A 21,363-nucleotide genomic window follows, 5' to 3' on the forward strand; every position below is an offset into this window, starting at 1 on the left:
TTACTCCCTCCATCTTCCTCCCTGTGTGTGTCTCCTCCCTCCCTGTATCCCCTCCTTCTGTCTTCCTCCCTCCATCTTCCTTCCTCCCTGTGTCCCCTCCCTGCATCTTGCCCCGTCCCCTCTATTTTTTGGCACAGTGGGCCCCCAAAAGCAGTGGGCCCTGGGCAGACGCCCCTTAACTTGCATTGTTAAGTTCCAGATAGTAGATTCTGTACCTGCACTGTGAATATGCCACAGAGACACTTGGGGTATTGTAATAGTAAGTTCATTAAAGAGCAACTGACCAGATATTTGCTTTTAAATCGCTTACTGAAAAATACTACCTTCTGATCTGTTGCTATGGGTTACTAATACAGCAATTAACTTTGCTCCTGTTCTTACCTTATCCTATCTATTGGGCCTTACCCACCACCATCACACTTTCTGTAACTATGTGAATTGTGCAACTGTTAATACTCCTCTCCAGAAGTACATGTTTTCTTTGGCAAGTATGTCTGTTAGGCCTGCAGCAATATAAACTAGTACAGCTATTGCTATTATACATGAACCACCAGCCATATGAATGACGTAAATTAATCAGCATGTTATATCAATATAGCAGTATTTCCATTATGCCAGATTATATTAACAAACATGTTCCCTAGTACCCTTCTTTGGTCCCCTGATGTTACTGCATTATCACACTTTATTATTAATTGGTCTTTTAAAAACTTGAACAGTAACACCCAAAAATGAATGTTTTAAACTAATATTTGATGTACTATTGCGCTGCACTGGTAAACAGTTTTCTTCAAAAACTCGACACTAGTTTATATAAACCGACTACTGTGCAGCCATTCAGTTTGAAAAAAGGAGAAAGGCACAGGTTAGAGTCCTGCAGCGGGTCAGGTACACGCGGGTAAAGGTGGCCATAGATGCAAAGATCCACTCGTTTGGCAACATCGCCAAACGAGTTGATCTTTCCCCGATATGCCATCAACAAACATGGCTATGTCGGGTGTAATCTGATTGTTTGGCCGTACGATAGGATCTGTGTGTCTATGGCCACAAAAACCTGCGATGCCCTGTGGGTTGCAGGTAGAAGTTTCGGAAGCGGGTTTAGACATGGGTCTGTGGTTCTCCAGGTTTGCGGGTGGAGGTTCGGGTCACGGGTCTTCTCAATATCGAGTTTTACTCCTTTTTTTCTGATCACGCCAACTTCTAATGATGTCACTTCCGGGCTAACAATGACAGCACTTCCTGTTTCTTGATGGTCAGCGGGCCAGGTAGTGGGTCCAAGCGGGTAAGTATGCTGGTCAGGTTTAACAAATTGGTTCCACGCAGGACTCTAGCACAGGTAACATAGTAGATAACAGAAATGTTCCCATTGTATTCTACAGATCGTATTAATTGTATAAGCTATAGTAGCCTTTCTGAAGAAAACATAAAACTTGCCATCACAGAGCAAAAGTACATTATAAATGAATTACTTTAAAAAATGTCATATTTTGGTGTTACTGTTCCTTTAATGAGTAAAATTCACACCAAACTAGACGGCCGTATATATGAACTATATGGTTCTGTAGAAATGTAATATATAAAGTACCTTGCTTAAATATTTGTTCTTTGACCAGTTCTTTCATTTTATAAAGGTACAGACGTTAATGGGGTCCTCTAAACTGTGGTTTTTGAATAGACAAAATTAACATTATTAATAATTATCCTAAGCAACTTTCCATATACAGTCATTAAACATTTCCAATTAATTTGAAGTTATTGCTAAACACAATTGCAAATTAAAGCAGTCAATATGTATTCCTTTTATGTTTTTGGGGTTTTTTTTCATTAAGAGGCCACTTAACCTTTTAACTGCCTCCTACTACTTAATTCTGGTACATGAGGGTAATGGAAAAGGTGATCTAGTAACTTGTAGCTACATATTGTTGCTTTCAAACACGTGCCATCTAATTGATTTTTGTTTCTTAGTTGTTATAAGCTTTAAGGCTATTTGTAAATGTTACCACTCCTTGGAAATTCTTCCCTATAAGTGATGAGTACCATTTGGAGATCATTTACAGTTAGGGAGATATTTACAGGGAGACATTTTACACATTCTAATATGCAGACTTCAATTATTATTCCCTTGTCTGTTTTTCTTTCAGAGCTTACATGTATGTGCTCTAACTGCGTTCAGTCAAACTATACGTGTGTTACGGACGGTGCCTGTATGGTCTCTATCTCCAATGTCGATGGAAAAGAATATCATTTGCGAGCCTGCATTAGCCATGATTATCTGGTACCTCCTGGAAAACCATTTTATTGTCTTAGCTCAGAAGATATCCGCAACACCCACTGCTGTTACACAGATTACTGCAACAAAATCGACGTAGGAGTGCCAACTGGTAAGTCATATCAGATGTCTTTTACATAAAACGGATGACTTAAACTGGGCTTGGGAAAGTCACTTTGAAAGTTCTAATCACTTTGGCAGTATTTAAAATAAAAATATTGGTGTAATGTACACTAAGCCTTGAAAGATATTTGACAGTAAGGTATATGTACAATAATTATATTTTAGCTGCTTTATGTTTAAAGACCAGTAACACAAAAATATGATGCCGTTTTGAGTTCCAGCTTTAGTTACTTATGGTTATCCTACCCAAAGTACTATATTTCTACAGCTCTACATTACATTTTTTTGGCTCAAAATAGACTGCAGAAGAACAGATCTGTAGGAATTTGTAAGGCAAGATATCACGACCACCACTGTTTGCATGCATCATTTTGTCTTAAGGGCTATTTTAATCAACTATTCATATGCCTGAGATTTTCTTCCATTCCCTCCTTTGTTCATGCTTTCCTTCACCTGAGATTCATGATGTATTCCGTGATTCAACACCCAATAGCTTGAATTAAACTAATGCATATATCTTCTACACTGTATATTGTGACACTTTGAGAAAATATGTTCCGTTGAAAGAATGTCATTAATGAGCAGTTGTACTTTTGTTGATTTCTAGTCCAGGCAACTTATTTTGCTATTTTAATTTTTGACAGTAAAGGCTGTTAAGGTCGTGTTGCCCCCACTTTAGTTTAACATTCAGAACTCGGGTTTATTATTATTTATTAAGTTCAGAAATGCATCTCGTTATAATCTGACTTTTTTTCCTAGGGGCAAATCCACGTAAATTGTGTTTTATTGTTTCCTTGCTTAGAACTGAAGTTGAATAATAGCTGCATGTCCATGCTATTTATATTATACAAATAAAATTTAAAGGACAAGGAGAGTGTTATAAAGTAAAAGGTGCCAATTTTTAGGCATATATGTTGCTTTTGATTCATGGACCAGTGATCCTCATTGCTGAAAAGGCACCAGCAGACCTCCCAACATTTTGGTAATAGAAAGAAGGACAAAATGATTTGCTGCGCTAATTTTTTTTTTTTGACCATGCCCATTTTGTGGCCACACCCCCTAATTACCATGTCCATTTTACTGAAAGTTTGAACACATTTCTGTGTTTGTGGTTATTACACTTTTGTTAATGAAGGTGAATTGCCCTATAAGCGGCAAGTTTCCACAAGAGACCTGCTTGTCTTAAATTGTTACAAAATTATCTTAAGTATCTATTCTGTACTCTCTGCCAAAAGCCAATTAAGTATGAAACTTTGTATCTTTTTCTGGCTGTTCAGTGCAGGAGATGTGGGTTGAGCTGTCCAAATCGGTACTGTCCCGTGAAAAACGGGAGGAATTCACTAGCCCTGGGTATTCCATTCAGTACTGCACCAACAATTTCTGCCATTTACCAGGAATCATTTGGCTTTCCCAGACCACGCATATGCTCAGTAAAGTAAAAGTACTGACAGTGTTCGCTATAGTACAAGCGAGTGGTCTGGGACTTCCAAAGTTTTCCTAGAAATGGCTGAACATTGTGGTGCAGTGCTCCGTATAATAGTACCAGCCAGGCCAGTGTATTTTTCACCATGTTGTGCTATGACATGGGTCCAAGGTTAATTATTAAATCAGTGATCCCCCCCCCAACCAGTGGCTCGCAAGCTACATGTTGTTCACCAACCCATTGGATGTTGCTCCTAGTGATCTCAAAGTAGGCTGTCAGTCCACATAGGGGCTACCATTAGTCCATCGCAGGCCATATTTGGCACCCCAAGAACGTTTTGCATGATTATGTTGCACTCCAACTTTTAAATTTTTACTTTTACATTTGAATGTGGTTCATGACCCTGGATTTAATTCACTGGACACCCCTCATGAATAACACTTGTCACCTTTTTTCATGTTGTGGGTTGTGCCTAATACTGCAGAAAACAGGTTGGTTACTGACATGAAGCCTTCTTTGTAGCTATCTTTTTTTTTTTTTTTTTTTTTTGGACCAGCCACTCTGACTGATGCTAGGCTCACCCTTTGGTAGGTTTCCTCTGATTTAAAAAAAAAAGTGCTGTCGGGTTTCCTCTTCTCTTTCTCTCTAGCATAGTTATTGGAGAGTACAGGGTTAAGTGCATACAGCCGGTCTTGTTTTGGAAATTCAGGTCCAGGGATTTCAGGTGCTTCCAAGCATAACCTATAATATATACTAATATAAAAATATATTCTAAATATAACAAGACCCTAGCTAAATTATCTGTAACAAGTATGATGTTCATACTAGGAACATAAGTTCTAAAAAGTTTTTGAAAAATGGCAAATATGAGTGAAGAATCCTGTTTAGTTTTATTTCCTGAACTAGCGGTGCAAAAACATTACCAGTGTAGTTTATATATTCACCTCGTCAGAATGCTGTTATGCTTCCATGGAAAATCACATTAAATTAAACTGAGATACTGTGCAGTATATATTATTCTAATTAAACCAACATGCATCCCTCAAGCCACAGCTTTATAAATTTCAATAATGGAGCATCTCACGGAGCTTTGCAAGAGACCCAGAATAAAGTGGTATCAGATCTGTTAATTTCTTAAAATCTGCAAACTTGTGTGTTATTTTTGTTTTATGCTTTAATACTGCCCAGATAAATGTTGCCTTTATGGAATAAGAGCAAATCAAGGTTTTACCCTTGTCATATATATATATCATAAAACATTTCAAAATAAAATGGATAGGTTTTTACTATTGTAGCTACTGTTCTATGTTAAAAAGACCTTTTTGTTTCATTGGAAAGGCCCTCACCCTCTTATAAAGTAAATAGATTGATAAGTGGTGTTAGCAATGTCTAACATATCAAAGTTGCTTGAGGAGTTTCACCTAAATTATAGAGTATTTGAAGTTATAACTAGGTAGCCTCATAAAGTAAATCCTCAGAAGAATGTCTGTGCTATATTCTAGTCCACCGTTGTCCAACAGTGAGTGGCTGTGGCCCCAGCCCATTTGATAGACTTTTTGTGACTTTATTGCAGGTGGCCCTGAAATAAGTTTGCCTACTGGAAGAAGACCGACAGCACTCCTTAAAGGGGACCTGTCACCCCAAGAAATAATTCCAAATACTTATCTATTGTGTTTGTTAAGCAAAATTAACTTTACTTACACTATATAAATTAATCTTGGTTGCAATCAGTCTTGGAATTCACCATCACAGCAAGCCGGCAGCAGCCATTTTGTGGACACTGTTATTAAGACAAGCAATGTAACACCTCAAAATCTTGTTTGTGCACCAGAACGGGGGACGTGATGCCCATACCTTTGCATTGGCTACACAATTATAGACTGTGAACGGGGAGGGGGAATGTGGGGAGTGCAGCAACATGTAGGAGATACAGAACAGAAAGTGAAAGTAATTGCTTGCCCCGCCTCTATGCCTAAGGTATAGAGAAGGGGCAGGTAATATATTATTGACAGTTGAAATCTTTAAATGCATTTATAACAAATATGGATGTTTTAATGGAAAAAAGAATTTGGGTTTCATGTCTAATTGGAAAGGACTTTTACTATACATCTTTTTATGTCTGGATGACAGGTCCACTTTAAGTCATAAAATGATGCTCATATCTGCTATACCATTAACAGCATTAATCATTAGACAGTAACCCCCATTCTTTCTCTCTTTCATTTCTAAGGGGCAGATTCACTAAGGGTCGAATTTCGAAGTTAAAAATACTTCGAAATTCGACCCTCGAATTGAAATCCTTCGACTTCGAATATCGAAGTCGAAGGATTTAGCGCTAAACGTTCGTTCGATCGATCGAAGGATTTTTCGTTCGATCGAACGATTAAATCCTTCGAATCGAACGATTCGAAGGATTTTAATCCAACGATCGAAGGAAAATCCTTCGATCAAAAAAAGGTTAGCAAACCTATGGGGACCTTCCCCATAGGCTAACATTGACTTCGGTAGGTTTTATCTGCTGAAGTTGGGGGTCGAAGTTTTTTTTAAAGGGAAAGTACTTCGACTATCGAATGGTCGAATAGTCGAACGATTTTTCGTTCGAATCGAAGTCGAAGGTCGTAGTCGAAGGTCGAAGTACCCAAAAAATACTTCGAAATTCGAAGTATTTTTCATTCGAATCCTTCACTCGAGCTTAGTGAATCGGCCCCTTACTGTATAGGGGAGATACAAATCTTGTCTTTGTGTATTTCATCTGGGCATATATATTTTTGTCTTGGAAATATATAACATTATTAAACAACACAAAGGAATTTGGGAAATAGTGACTGTGCCATTCATTTCAACTGAAGTATGTCTGTTTTTTCTTTTAGGACAAATTACAGTTGACTCTCCGTCAGGCTGGGGTCCGGTGGAGCTTGTAGCTGTTATTGCAATCCCAGTATTTCTCCTTTGTGTCATCCTTATCGTCGTTGTCTTGTTTCACTGTCACCAGCGAGTTTATCACAACCGCCAGAGACTTGACTTGGAGGATCCATCATGTGAAATGTATCTTGCAAAAGATAAAACTCTGCCAGACTTGGTCTATGATCTTTCCACATCTGGTTCTGGCTCAGGTAAAACTTGGCTAATGTTTTTCATTTTATGTTTTCTCATGGAAAGAAGATATTTTAAACCATTGTAGATACAAATGCAAAGCTTATTGATTTAATCACGTCATTTATGACGTTTTGGTCCTCATTCAGAACTTTGTCATGGATCCAGTTTGTGAGTAGCAGATGCCTAAACTTCGCCAACAGTATCTAACTAACACAGGTTAAATAGCTTTATAAGTTGAAGTCGTTAAAGATGAGCAGCGTGTCAAGTCATTTCTGAGACTTGTCTGTAATTTCAAGTTGGGATTACTTCTATATATTTCATTTGCCTTGGCCATGTTTGATTTACATTCTAAGGGCAAGAGTCATACATCCCTAGTGATTTATGAGAAGTAAGATGCCTTTGTGGATCACACTTTCTCTGTTTCTCCTCTGCAGGGCTACCACTTTTTGTGCAGCGGACTGTGGCGAGAACTATCGTTTTGCAAGAGATAATCGGGAAGGGTCGTTTTGGTGAAGTTTGGCGTGGGAAGTGGAGAGGCGGTGATGTTGCAGTGAAAATTTTCTCCTCCCGAGAAGAACGTTCATGGTTTAGGGAAGCAGAAATCTACCAGACAGTTATGCTGCGCCATGAAAATATCCTAGGATTTATTGCTGCAGACAACAAAGGTATTTTTTTTTTTTATGTATGATATCATTTAAATAGGATTCACAATGTAGTGCCCATAATATAAATAACTGAACTAGCCATAAATTATAATATGGCTTTGCTAAGGACTTAAGGTATTATTGTTGTACTTGCTGAATATTATCTTCTCATCATGTTTTATATCATGTGATCACCAATTCAATTAATTTGTTCTAATTATGGTATAACAACCTTCACTATTGTTGATGATTATTTGCAGACAATGGAACCTGGACCCAGTTGTGGCTTGTTTCGGACTATCATGAGCATGGATCGCTGTTTGACTATCTGAATCGATATACAGTTACAATTGAAGGGATGATAAAGCTTGCTCTTTCTGCAGCTAGTGGCCTTGCTCATTTGCATATGGAAATTGTTGGCACTCAAGGTAAGAGCAGATATCATGGTTACAAACATTTAGCAGCAATAGATTCTATATATATGGTATCGAGCCTCCTGCAACTTATTTTGCTGCACAAAAATAACAAATATGCTACCACTGTCATATGCTGCTTTTAATAAACAAGGCGACCAAAGAGGTATATTTACACAAATGTTTACATCATTCTGGGACATTTAAAAGAATGCAGCATGGCAATGAGATGTCTTTATCTAGCAAAGCGCGGGGACTGTGGCCTACTTGCAATCCTCAAAATGATGCAATAAGCAAGGCTGTAGGTGGCAGTAGGGCCTTTGCTGGCAATCAAATCACTAATTGTAAAGCCCGGACTCCTTTTTCATTGGTTCTTTTAGCAATAAACTCTCTAACACACAGTGGTGGTAATTCATTGACTAGAATTCGAAAGGGAATTCCTTATTTAAAGTAAATAGATCTTTTTACAAGTGTATTATAAACTAGTAAATAGATTATTGTAACCTATAATAAAAGGTCTGAAGTTTACCTGCATTATATGTCCTAGTCCTCTTTTTTTCGTTTTTTTAAACCAAATAGAACAAGCCTTACAAGAAACTTTCAGCCTGTGGCAAGCAAATGTTTTATGAAGTAACTGTATTTATATGTTGTGTTTGGACTGTTTGGACATATATAGATTCAAATATAAACTTTTGCCTGATCTCTCATGCACACGTAAAAATATTAGTTAAAGGAGAGCTATACTCCAAAAAGGAATACTTGAGCAACAGATAGTTTATATAAAATGAAGTGGCATATTAAAGAGTCTTATCTTTCCTTTGATTAGTGGTTTGTCCTCTTCACATAGTTTATTTTTTTCCTCTGCGTCTTTGTGGATAATGACAGCCAAAAACAAAGATATATGCTTAAGCAACCACACTAAAGATGTCACGCTCTCTCTGTTTATAGGAAAGCCTGGAATTGCTCACAGGGATCTTAAGTCTAAGAATATTCTGGTAAAAAAGAATGGAATGTGCGCTATTGCAGACTTGGGTCTTGCTGTAAGACATGATTCTGCCACTGACACTATTGACATTGCTCCAAACCAGAGAGTCGGGACCAAAAGGTATATATACAACTTGAAATTTAAAATGTCATTTTCATTATTTCATTTGTTCTAAACTTTCAACATTGTTTATGTGGTTATAGGTATATGGCCCCTGAAGTCTTGGATGAGACGATAAACATGAAACATTTTGATTCCTTCAAATGTGCTGACATTTACGCTCTGGGTCTCGTTTATTGGGAAATTGCCCGCAGGTGCAGTACAGGAGGTATGTTCCTTTTCAACCACATTATAGCTGCTTAGAAAAGAACAATTGTCAAAATACACATGGAACTCTGATTTGTGTGTGGTATTGATAAAAGAAGTAGAAAACTGGGCATGTAACTTACTTTCTATAACTTTAAAGGTTTGTTGTTCAAGGCCAATGTTACAACAGTAAATTGCCTTTTTTCTGAGCATCAATTTCCAAACACTATGGGCCCCCTGACTATGCCATGTGATTGTTGTTAAAATCAGTTGGGGAAAGATTTAGTTGCCTTTCCACAGAGCTATTCATTGCCTGGCCAGCAGAAATGCCCAGAATTGCTATATTTGCCTTATAATTTAAGAATGAAATTTTAACATGGCTTTTAAATAAAGAATGAAACTGTTTCTAAAAAAAAATAGTGAGAGTGAGCAGAGTAGTTTACTCTGCTCTGCAGGACAAAAGGGTCTTAGGCCTTGCAGAAATACGTGACTATGCTTTGGGTGGGCTAGAAGATGAGCCAATCACATACAGACTTTCCATCAAGTCCCACCTGCTCAGCTTTTATATAGTACAGGTACTATATACATGCTTCCGTTATCCGGAAGCCTGTTATCAAGAAAGTTCCAAATTACAGAGAGGCTGTCTCCCATAAACTCAGTTTTATCCAAATAATCCAAATGTTAAAAAATGATTTTCTTTTTCTCTGTAATGATAACAGTACCCTGTACTTGATCCAAACTAAGACATAATTCATCTTTATTGGAAGCAAAAGCAGCCTAATGGTTTATTTAATTTTTACATGATTTTCTAATAGACTTAAGGCATGAAGATCCAAATTACAGGAAGATCCATTATCCGGAAAACCCCAGGTCCCGAGCATTCTGGATAACCGGTCCCATACCTGTAATTGCCTTGGCTTGACATTGTACAAGTGGCTTATTTGCGAACATGGCTTTTACACTACAGGGATACAGATATACACAGCAAGCAATTTATATTTTATTATTTTTGTAACTTGCAGTAGAGCACCCAGAGCTGATTGGGTGCTGTATGTAACAGCACTCATGAAGTTCATCACCTCTGTAAATGATGCCTTGATCTTAAACTAGGTCAACCCCATCTGATTCTCACTTGTTCTCCAGTCAAGCTCAGTCTCACCAGATTATGCTTATTATGGTCTTGTTTTAAATCCTCCAGCATTTTTAATTTTTTTTCATTTTTTTAGGTTTTCACGAGGAATATCAGCTTCCCTTTTATGACCTTGTTCCTTCAGATCCATCGATTGAAGAAATGAGAAAAGTAGTGTGTGACCAGAAGCTGCGACCAAACATACCTAATTGGTGGCAAAGTTATGAGGTATGAGTGTAAAAATATGAACCATTTTAGAATTTTTAACTTGTAACATTAAAGCTTTTATATGTAGAAATTACATTGCTATATATATATTTAATACTTTATCCAATATTGTGTTAGAGTGAAGGTGGTTGGGGGAAAAAAGTGGAAGAAGCATAGTGATTTTCCCTTAGGAAGATCACTATAATGTGATCGAAATGTTGGAATTTCTAAAAGAAAAAAAAAAAGGTAAAACCACTGTGGTTGGCAAATGTTAAAGGAGAAGGAAAGCTACGGAGGCATTTTATTGCCAATAGATTAGCTGCAATAGTGCAAGCTAGAATGCTATATTTATTCTGTAGAATGTTTTACCATACCTGAGTAAAAAGCTCTAGAAACTCTCTGTTTGTTTAGAATAGGAGCTGCAGTATTAATGTGGTGTGACATCACTTCCTGTCTGAGTCTCTCCCTGCTCTGGGCTCAGATTACAGTAGAGAAGGGAGGGGTGGGGGGAGAGGAGCAAACTGAGCATACTCTTGCCCAGGGCAATGAGGTTTAAGCTGAAGGCAGGAAGTCTGATACAGAAGCCCATGTGTACACAATAGAAGGAAAGAAATGCAGTATTTCTTTTGACAGGGGACTCAGAGCAACATTACTTTGGGGGTTTACTGGTATATTTAGATGGACCTTTCTGATAAGGCTTACTTAGTTTTAACCTTTCCTTCTCCTTTAAAGGGATACTGTCATGGGAAAAAATTTTTTTATTTTTTTTTATTTTTTTCAAAACTCATCAGTTAATAGTCCTACTCCAGCAGACTTCTGCACTCTTGGCAAACAGATTTTTTTTATATTAATTTTGGAAATCTGACATGGGGCTAGACATATTGTCCGTCATGTGACTTGTGTGTGCACTTTAGGTTGGAACTACTTTCTGGCAGGCTGTTATTTCTCCTAATTAATGTAACTGAATCAGTCTCCGTGGGACTTGGCTTTTACTATTGAGTGTTGTTTTTAGAACTACCAGGGAACTGTTATCTTGTATTAGGGAGCTACTGCCTGGTTGCCTTCCCATTGTTCTTTTTTTAGGCTGCTGGGGGAGGGGTGTAGGGAGGGGGATATCAGAGTGACTGAAGTTTATCAGAGCACAAGTCACATGACTGGGGGCTGGGAAACTAACAATATGTCTAGCCCCATGTCACATTTCAAAATTGAATATAAAAAAAATCTGTTTGCTCTTTTGAGAAATGGATTTCAGTGCAGAATTCTGCTGGAGCAGCACTATTAACTGATGTGTTTTGAAAAAAACATGTTTTCCTATGACAGCATCCGTTTAAGCATACCCAATGCCATATGTTAACCATACGCCAGTGATTCTAATTCTAGGAGCATTGTGTCACAATCTTCTTCCTCTTTACTCTGTGGCTCAAGCCAGGGGCTTGTAAGCAGTATTGTGGAACTGGAAAGCTGACTTTTTGCTTAAGCTTTTTACTCTACCGCGCAGCGCAACTGAATCAGACTGAAGAGAATATTCAGAAAGAAAATTATATATTGTCTCTCGATAGTGATCATAATCACTGCAGGGTTGGGGGCTAACATTTTGGCCACCCTTTCATTGATTATACCTTTTCCTTTAAATAAAGTGCATAGACTCAAACTTGCTTAAAGCCTGCTATAGTCTAAAATTATGAACATCTCCACAACCACTAACAATAGAATATGTAAATTGTGAAAGTGCTCAGTGGACTACATTGAAAACATCAAAATCATTTCATTTGTTTTTAAGGGTTAGATCTCCTTTAAACTCAGGGTTGCTGACTCTCTGACATTCAAATAGAACTGTTAAGCCAAAAGCCTAATATTTTTGCTAAAATCTCTCAATTCTCTATCAATTTATTTTTAAGATTTAGAGCCCTTCTTTATTATATCAGAGACTAAACGAAATAAAATTTATCATTTATGCTGATAAAGTTGCTAAAATGACATGAAGTATGTTGCACAGGTAGCATTTATTGGGTGTATAAATTGTAGAAGACAGCTTCAGCTTGTGGTATGCAGTAAATCTGGTAAGACTGTTGTTGCTTTTTATTTGTAACAAACTGTTTTGATCTCTTAATCAGGCTCTCCGAGTTATGGGGAAGATGATGAGGGAGTGCTGGTATGCCAATGGTGCAGCCAGGCTGACAGCTCTGCGCATTAAAAAAACCCTGTCACAGCTCAGTATACAAGAAGATGTGAAAATCTGAAAACTCCAAGAACTCCCCCGAGAAAATGTGGAAAAATCATACAAGCTGCCATGATGTAGTACATAAGTATGAGGCCTACCTCAGAGTTTCTTCCCAGACAACTGCCAGTTGGAACAGTGGAGCCTTTTTGGGTCTCAATGGAAGAGAACAGCACACTGCGTAAATTCTTGGTTTGGGTATGAAACAGGAAACCGCCCCCCCCCCCCAAATCCACCTCACCCTCAACAGAAGAGCATGAAGATACAGAATCAACTCTAGCTGATTGCAACAATGCCTAATTTTTCTTTTTAAACAGAATATTCAGTGGCACCCCTCTCATTCGTATAGGGCATAACCCACTTCATCTAGCTTGTATGTTTGAAAAGTTCACGTTTTTGGCCACTGCATAAGACAACGTCCATTCACCTAACTAGGTCGAGTTTTATTAAGCAAGCTGAGGTTTGTCTTGGGACTTACTTAAGTCACAGACAAGGAGACTTCCCTTTTGAGGATGGTTTAATCTCGCTTTCAGGCAATGTAAAAAGTGACTCTGGAGCTTGAAAGGAAAGATTACACAGACTGCGTCCATGCATGTGCAGATTGTGTGTCGCTCTTTTTGACCTGTGTTTTGTAGGTGCACACGTGTACATGTGAGCTTGTCTGCATGCGCAAATATAAAGCTCCACTTTTTTGAGGTGTCTTTTAGGTCACTTTAGTGACACTTCATGTATTTTTGCATACAGGGTCACTTGTCACCTAGTTTTTGCAAAATCCAACTTTGCGCTGATTTTTTTTCTTTTTTTTTTTTCACATCTCGCCACCCGCTTCCTAAAAAAAAAAAACCAGGAGATTCATGCTGGTGAGAACTATTGGCAATAGAAATCTTATCAATAACAGACCCTCAGCTTGCGCTGTCCAAGAGGATTAGAAGAGAGGTGTGGGAACCTGCAAAAATCCATCATTTGTCAATGAATCTCAGGTGTCAAGCATTTGCCAACAGCAGGGATTTTAATGTTTGTGCTCATTAACCAGACATCAACGAGACAAGGTTCTTCTGGCCTGATTTCACGAAGATGTACTACGATAAGGAAGCAGTATTGATATGATAAGGTGTGGATGAGTAATTCAAGCATGAGCCTATGCTGGGCACCTGCTTCAGGGTTCAGCTATAGGCAGGAAGCGCTGCATGGTTTGTATTTGAGCGACACATCACATTTTAATACCGGATCTTAGTTGAATGGGAGAAATTTTGGTTCGGCATCTACACTACAATAACTCTGAAGCCATATCTTTTAACTGGAGTGTTTTTTGAGACTTTGTTTTTGTTTTTGTTTTTTATTTTCCGTTTTAGGGGACTGTGGGGATTTTAACTTTTTTAAGTATAATAATGCTTTGTAAAAAAAGAAAATGAAAACCTAAAAAAACTCTCTAAATATATACACTCATACATAATTATAAATATTACCTCTCAGCCTATCGTTTGTATAGAAATCACTACAGATACCAAATGCGCCAAGCTATATTTACACTGGAACTATTTGTACTTGTACCTGGAATTTTCTTCTAAAAGCTGGAATGAATCTGTCCCTTTCTTCCCTCTGCCCCATCCCAGTTACATGTCATGTTTTTTATAATGTACTGTCATTGTCTGTTCTATTCAGGTGTACACCATTTTCTGTGTGTATCCTTCAGGGGTTTTCATGATGTGTTCAAAGTGATTATATTTTTTCTGCTTTCTGTGCAGAACTTTTAATAACACTCCCAATTTCCATATTGGAGGTTTGTGTCAGCCTCACACCGCTCACTGTCGTACTAAGTTGAAGCTACCTTGTGCGTTCATCGGGTGTACGGAAAAGACTGTAAGGGGGTGGGTAATCCGTTTCAGTAGAGCTGTTGAGTCCATGTGTACAGCATTTGTCCTTAGAGTTCAATGCGCAGTTTTTTTTTTTTTTTTTTTATTAATGTCGGGCAAATAATATTTTGTAGAGTTTACTACAGTTGCATATTGCTGGATACGGATTGATCTGCTGTAGACCGTTTATTTTAAGATAAAGGCATCCAGTTGTACCGTTGCAGATTCAGTGACCTTTTAGGCTTTTCCTTTTGATGCACTTCTATACTGTTTGTGTTCTGATTGGAAGCAGCAGTGTTGAATCCTTCTCACTGAGAGGTATGAAATTAAAGCTTGAGCATAATCAAAATAATTAAAGGGATACTGTCATGGGAAAAAATTTATTTTTCAAAATGCATCAGTTAATGCTGCTGCTCCAGCACTGAACTGCACTGAAATCCATTTCTCAAAAGTGCAAACAGATTTTTTTTTTTTAGATTTAATTTTGAAATCTGACATGGGGCTAGACATATTGTCCGTTTCCCAGCTGCCCCCAGTCATGTGGCTTGTGATCTGATAAACATCCGTCAATCTTTTCTGCTGTAACCCCCTCCCTCACCCCCCAGCAGCCTAACAACAGAACAGTGTGAAGGTAACCAGATAACAGCTGCCTGGTAGATCTAAGAACAGCACTCAATAGTAAAATCCAAGTCCCACTGTGACACATTCAGTTACATTGAGTACGAGAAACAGCCTGACAGAAAGTGCTGGCTCTTTCTGAAAGCACATGACCAGGCAAAATGACCTGAGATGACTGTCTGCACACCAATATTACATCTAAAATACACTTGCTGGTTTAGGAATGAAATTTTATATTGTAGAGTGGATTATTTGCATTTTAAACAGTTTAATTTAGAAATAAAAACTACATCATAAAAATCATGACAGAATCCCTTTAACTTACTGCAAGCTTTCTGGAGGTTAGGCCATTAGTCTTAGAACACACAACTACTTATGCTTGCCTTATTTAGGCCAATTTATTGTGCCAACGTGTGTCAACAAGATGTGAAGGCACCTCAAAGGTAATGTGCATTTTGACTTTACTCTTTTTTTTTTTTTTTTGACTCATTTAGTTAGACGGTGTGCTAATTCATTTGTACACTATTCATATCCATTGCAGTCCTTCATGTTCTTGCAGGTAGATGTACCTGGAGTTGTTGCCAACTACAAGACTGAAGGCCACCATTAATCTCCATTTTCTTCTGCAAGCTGGGTCCCTTCGTTTAGTGTCTAAAGGGACGTTCAATCTGTTCATCAGGTTTGCTTTTACCTTGCCGTCTCCCCACCCCCAGCCATTTTTTTTGACAAAGTGTTCTTTGTTATGCATGATTTGCCTAGAAGGCACCTGGGCACTGCTCCAGGTATAGTTCGTCTATTCTCATTATAGGGATCATAATGCTTCGCTCCATCTGATATACGTCAGCATTTGTTCAGGAATTGCATTCGTGTAACCACTACTATATTCATTTATGGCAAGTGATCTCTACACTGCTTATGTCAGGTGTAATGTTAAAATCTGAAGAGAAACTGCTATGTCACGTTTTCCATTGTGGAATTGTACAGTGAATTAATGGCCGCTCCGGTGTTTTTATTTGTACAGAAGGTGATTTTTTTTTTTTTTATTTCTAGCTTTTCAACTGATTAATTACTTTAAAGGCCACAAGCATTTAAGCATAGTGTAAACTGATGTTTTTGAGTTGGATTGTAGCATGAAATGTAATTTATTTCTCAGGATGTCCAAAAAAATGTTTTACAGCAGGGATATGTAACTTTTGGTGCTGCAGCTGTAGCAGAACTACATATCTCAGCATTCAGGGAAGGAGTTCTGCTTCTGCAACAGCTAAAGTATCGTCAATACCTGTCCCTGTTTGATAGTAATTAAGAGTGTGGCACACATGGGGTTTGGACCACCACAGTGCACTCAGGTGTTACACCACCACTCATTTTGCTCATTGTCACTACCAGTGTACTTCAATAGTCAGAGCATTTCGCATGCTTTCTTATGGTAAGCGGTGATGGGTGATTTGGGATTAGTGGTGATTCGCCATAATAGCACTGCAGCAGTCTAAACACTAGGGGGCAGATTCGCTAGGGGGCTTCACTAGTGAAAATTTGCCAGAAATCTCATCTGCAGGGACCACCAATTCACGGGTGTAGAGGACAATTCGCTAGCGAATAAGACCTTTGATAGCATTCGTTCCCTATCGCCAGGTGACTTTTCGCTCTGGCAAACAGTCGTTACTCGCAAATTCACGAAGATGCAAGTTTTACTTACACCAGAGTTTACTTTGCCACCTCAGACCAGGTGAACTGATAAAAGAAGCAACATCTTCCCCAATCTTGTGTCAGTGACATCATATCCTGTATGCCGGAATTGCATTAGTAAAAAAAAAACACTGACGACTTTTACTTTTTTAAAGCGGGATTGCCTTCAAAAGTCAGAACTATTAAAGATTTATGTGTGAGGAATTTTTTTAAAACTAATTTGAGGGGCACGCCACATTTGTATAAGGATGGGCTCATGTCTAGGGCATTAAAGGGATCTCCTCTGTCTTTATTATAGCTCATTGGACATGTGTTTAAATAAGTGGCCACTTCAAGCATTTGCACCAACATCACTATTAAAGACGTCCATACGACTTTTAGGTGCCAGCCCTATTCAAAGTAACCTAAGTGTAAGTGCTAGAGAAGTTTCGCTGGGCAGAAATGAACGCTAGCTAGGAAATGCTTGCACAGCCACAGTACCGCTAGCGAAAATTCACCAGCGTTCGGCTGTTGAAATGCAACTTTGCATTTGAGTGAATTAGCGTAGTGGTAACGAATTTGTGCCGGGTGAAGTGTCGCGGAGTGTCAAATCGGTCGCTGGAGAAAATTCTCCCTTTATTGAATTTGCCCCTATATGTGCTATAGCCCATACATGCATTATCAGCAGGGACAGCATTTCTCTGTATGGTCTGCTGTGCTGATTGGAAGACTCTATACATTGTATAGCTTGCCCTTCATATCAGAGCAGTTTTGTTTTAAGTTGCATTTTATATATGACTGCTATTCTTTACCATTAGAAATAAACATGCTGTGGTTTGTTGTGATGTCCTTTTAACCCTTATTAGCACAGGAGCATCTGCCAAATACACACACAGAAGCAAACTAGGCCCAAAGTAATCGCCTGCAGCAGTGTACTTAACTGCTGGTCTTTAGAAAGTGTCTGCTACACAAAACAAAAGTCTATAGGCTGCAAATCAATATATAGCATTAAATATTGACAACGTCTAGTTGTTGGCCTTGAAACGGAAATGTTTGAATACATAGACCTAGGGATCTCAGCCTATATGAACCAAGTCCTTGCAAACTTGTCATATTTAACCCTTAGACCTCACCAACCAGAAATGTTATTAACTTAACTAAATTTACAGTTCTATTTACTGGTTTTTGCAGAAATGGGTAACTACATGTTTAAAGCACCTGCTCGGAAACAAATGTAAGCAGAATAATTGTATTGTAATATTTTATATTAGGAATATAAAACTTTTCTTTTTTTAGGCTCCCAGTTCATAAGCCTTTTCATTGCAGCAGAAAAAGATGCTGAAAGTGTGTACTTGATTGTAAGTGACACTGGGCTCCCAAGTTGAGAAACCGCAAGGAAGACCAAGGATATCTAGCAAGGTCCTATGTATGTTGTTTTGAAGACCATTCATAGACAATCTATTGTTCTCAAGCAATTGCAGATCTACATATTCTTCATATTCTACATAAGTCTTCTTACTACATATAAAATAGGATACATGTGCAAAGGTCGATCTCTTAGGTTGACGGGCAGATTGTATACTAGTTTGCCCACGAGACTGAATAGGCCGGTACAGGCCCTGATTTGGTGACCTTATTTATTTGGTTATGGATCATCTCATTGTCGATCAGTTAGCCAGGCTCTCGATCAGCTAGCCAAGCTCTCGTTCTCGATCAGTTAGCCAGGCTCTTGATCAGTTAGCCAAGCTCTCGTTCTCGATCAGTTAGCCAGGCTCTTGAGTGTTGAAGGAATCAAAAGTCCCTAGAGGAAATCTGCAGATACAGGCAGGAGACCATACAAACACCTTGCTGATATCACCCAAGTCAGATTTGAACTCAGGACCCCAGCAGTGCTACCATAAATATATGCTGTGATATCAATGTCGGTGAATTGGATTTAGCAACAATGCTGGCATATTAAGAAAACGACAAGCACTCCTGGAGCCACTCGTAGGTAAAAACAGCTTTTATTTCAGTCGGTTAAAACATACAATCCTGACGCGTTTCGTATCTCACCGATACGTAGTCATAGGCTATGCCATGCCTATGACTACGTATCGGTGAGATACGAAACGCGTCAGTGCTTGCCGTTTTCTTCATATCTCTTCACTCACCCCAGCTACGGGTTTGGGGCGATGCACCCGGGCCACCCTTCGAGTTTGGTGAGTGCCTTTTTCTAAATAAGCTGCCATTGAGTTAACTTGCGGGATTGAACACACGTGCAGGACCCAGGGTTCTCATACACCCGGGTCATGAGAATTTAGGGGTGAGCTTAATGAGTTAAGTTTTTCTCACCCTTTGGAATGTTAAGATGTTCACATAATGTAGTTTTCCCGTGGTCATTGACTTTTAATAAGCAAATTCCTTTTTTTCTGTATCAATGCTGGCATATTGCCTTGTTGGCCACAATGCACTCCTGTGAATAGCCATCAAAACTGCTAGGCACGTTGTTCTGAATCTTAGTGTCCCCAGAAATGTAGGTATATTTTTTTTAAAATATTTTTCAATGAGCATCTTTACTTACACAATACAGCCGCCTGGCACCTTACAGAAAGGCAGTCGGCTAGCTAAAAAAAAAAAAATCACTACTTCATGAAACCATTGAGTGGGTGATTGTGTTGGCTTTTCAATGATGCCACTAGCCTCTCCATTCTACATTCAAACGGTGACTGAATCATTTTGAGATATTGTGCAGAAAAGCAAATGATGGAATACAAAATGGGATTTGATTGACTCATGCAGAGGCTTTAAATTTATTATGGCCAAGTCAAGACTCAGGGTTTCAGCTCTCTACACCATTTGTAGCAAAGTGTAGACTAACTACAAATAATAAGTGAGGAGCAGACAAATCTACTATATCTAGCGATATACAGATCATAAAACATAAACCAAGTAAGAAAATCACTGGGTTAGAAAGTTATCACATGTGCATCTTGCGACTGTTCTTGAAGCTTATTTTTGCAGCATGTTTATTTTTAAAGGTATAAAATGCTTCCAGTGAAAAGATATTGGATTACTTTAAGGCAATCCTTCTTGAGCCAGGAGGTGCCATCGTTTATTGCCATGTTCAGGTGGGTTGTGGTCACCCTCTGGCTCTAGAAGAGATGGATTTGGTACTTCTCATCCAGGTTCTCATTGTTTTGGATAAGGACTGTAAAAGAACCACTTAGACACTTTACCTCCTCAGTATGCAAAATGTAAATAAACTGTATGATAGAGAATCTTTTGTTAATATAAAAAGCTGTTCAGTTTCTGCTGTACATTAAAATTTTGTTTTATTCATGTTATTTGTGTGTCTTGTATTACTGTGTAACTACATAAATCCCCATATGATTTAAAGCATTGATCCCCAACCAGTGGCTCTTAAGCAAAATGTTGCTCCCAGTGACCTCAAAGCAGGTGCTTATTATTGAATTCCTAGCTTGGAAGCAAGTTTTAGTTGCATAAAAACCATGTGCAGAACTTCCTGTAGGCTGCCAGTCCGCATAGTGGCTCCAAAATAGGTAATCACAGCCCTTATTTGGCATCACCCAGGGACTTTTTTCATGGTTGTGCTCCTCCCCAACTCTTTACGTTTGAATGTGGCTCATGGGTAAAAAAGGCTGGAGACCTTTGCTTTAAAGGAACAGAAACGCTATACTTTTTAATGAAAAAAAAATGTATTCTGCATGTATCCAACACTAAGCCTATGCTGCACCAACGTTATTATTTTCAGAGATTTATTTATAAATACCATCTTAACCGCTTCTATCATTGATCCCAAATAGGGCCATTGGACAATCATTTTAATTCCCTGTGCATGGTTACCTGTCAGGGGACTGAGATTGAGCTGGAAAAGAAGTCGATGGCCTTGTACCAAACATTGCAGCAGTTTATTCTTGGAGAGGTATTTAACAGGCAATGATTGTTGTTTCGGAACATTTAATATGGACTTCGTCTCATACAAACAAGAAATGTAAATTTTCTGATAATCAAGATAATCTTCATTATCCCAATCTCGGCAATCTGTAGGAGCCGATCACTTTGCTAGAACATGTATTGGATCTAACTGATCATCAACATTTGACTCTAGATTCCTGCATGGGGAGAAAACGAGAGATCGATTGATGAGAGGGGGGACAGTGAAGATAAAATGGGCAAATCCCTAACATGAGCACATCAACTTTCTGTGACTAATACAATATACAGTGTTTTTTTTTTTGTTTTTTTTTTTGTTCCTTGTAGTGTACAGATAATCCTCCTACATAATGAACATTTGCTAACAGAACAGTCACAACAAAGAGTGAAGGCACTTGTATACTCACAAGGACCAGTTATGCAGGAGCCTCAGTTCTCCTATTTAGCTCAAGTAATAAAAACATTTGATTAAAACCAG

General features: G+C 38.4%; 1 protein-coding gene across 1 annotated transcript in view; it reads left to right on the forward strand.

Annotated features, from left to right (window-relative positions):
• The window catches only part of acvr1b.S (activin A receptor type 1B S homeolog), a 30,818-nt gene extending 16,601 nt beyond the window's left edge, over positions 1-14,217 (forward strand). The window contains 8 exon segments of the mRNA NM_001090880.1: positions 2,142-2,381; positions 6,686-6,928; positions 7,346-7,576; positions 7,816-7,983; positions 8,917-9,073; positions 9,157-9,281; positions 10,486-10,616; positions 12,710-14,217. Of these exon segments, the coding sequence (NP_001084349.1) occupies positions 2,142-2,381; positions 6,686-6,928; positions 7,346-7,576; positions 7,816-7,983; positions 8,917-9,073; positions 9,157-9,281; positions 10,486-10,616; positions 12,710-12,835 (1,421 nt within the window). The 3' untranslated portion in view covers positions 12,836-14,217.
• The last annotated feature ends 7,146 nt before the right edge of the window (positions 14,218-21,363 follow it).

The sequence above is a fragment of the Xenopus laevis genome, chromosome 2S, assembly GCF_017654675.1.
Source record: "Xenopus laevis strain J_2021 chromosome 2S, Xenopus_laevis_v10.1, whole genome shotgun sequence".
Classification (NCBI taxonomy): Eukaryota; Metazoa; Chordata; class Amphibia; order Anura; family Pipidae; genus Xenopus; species Xenopus laevis.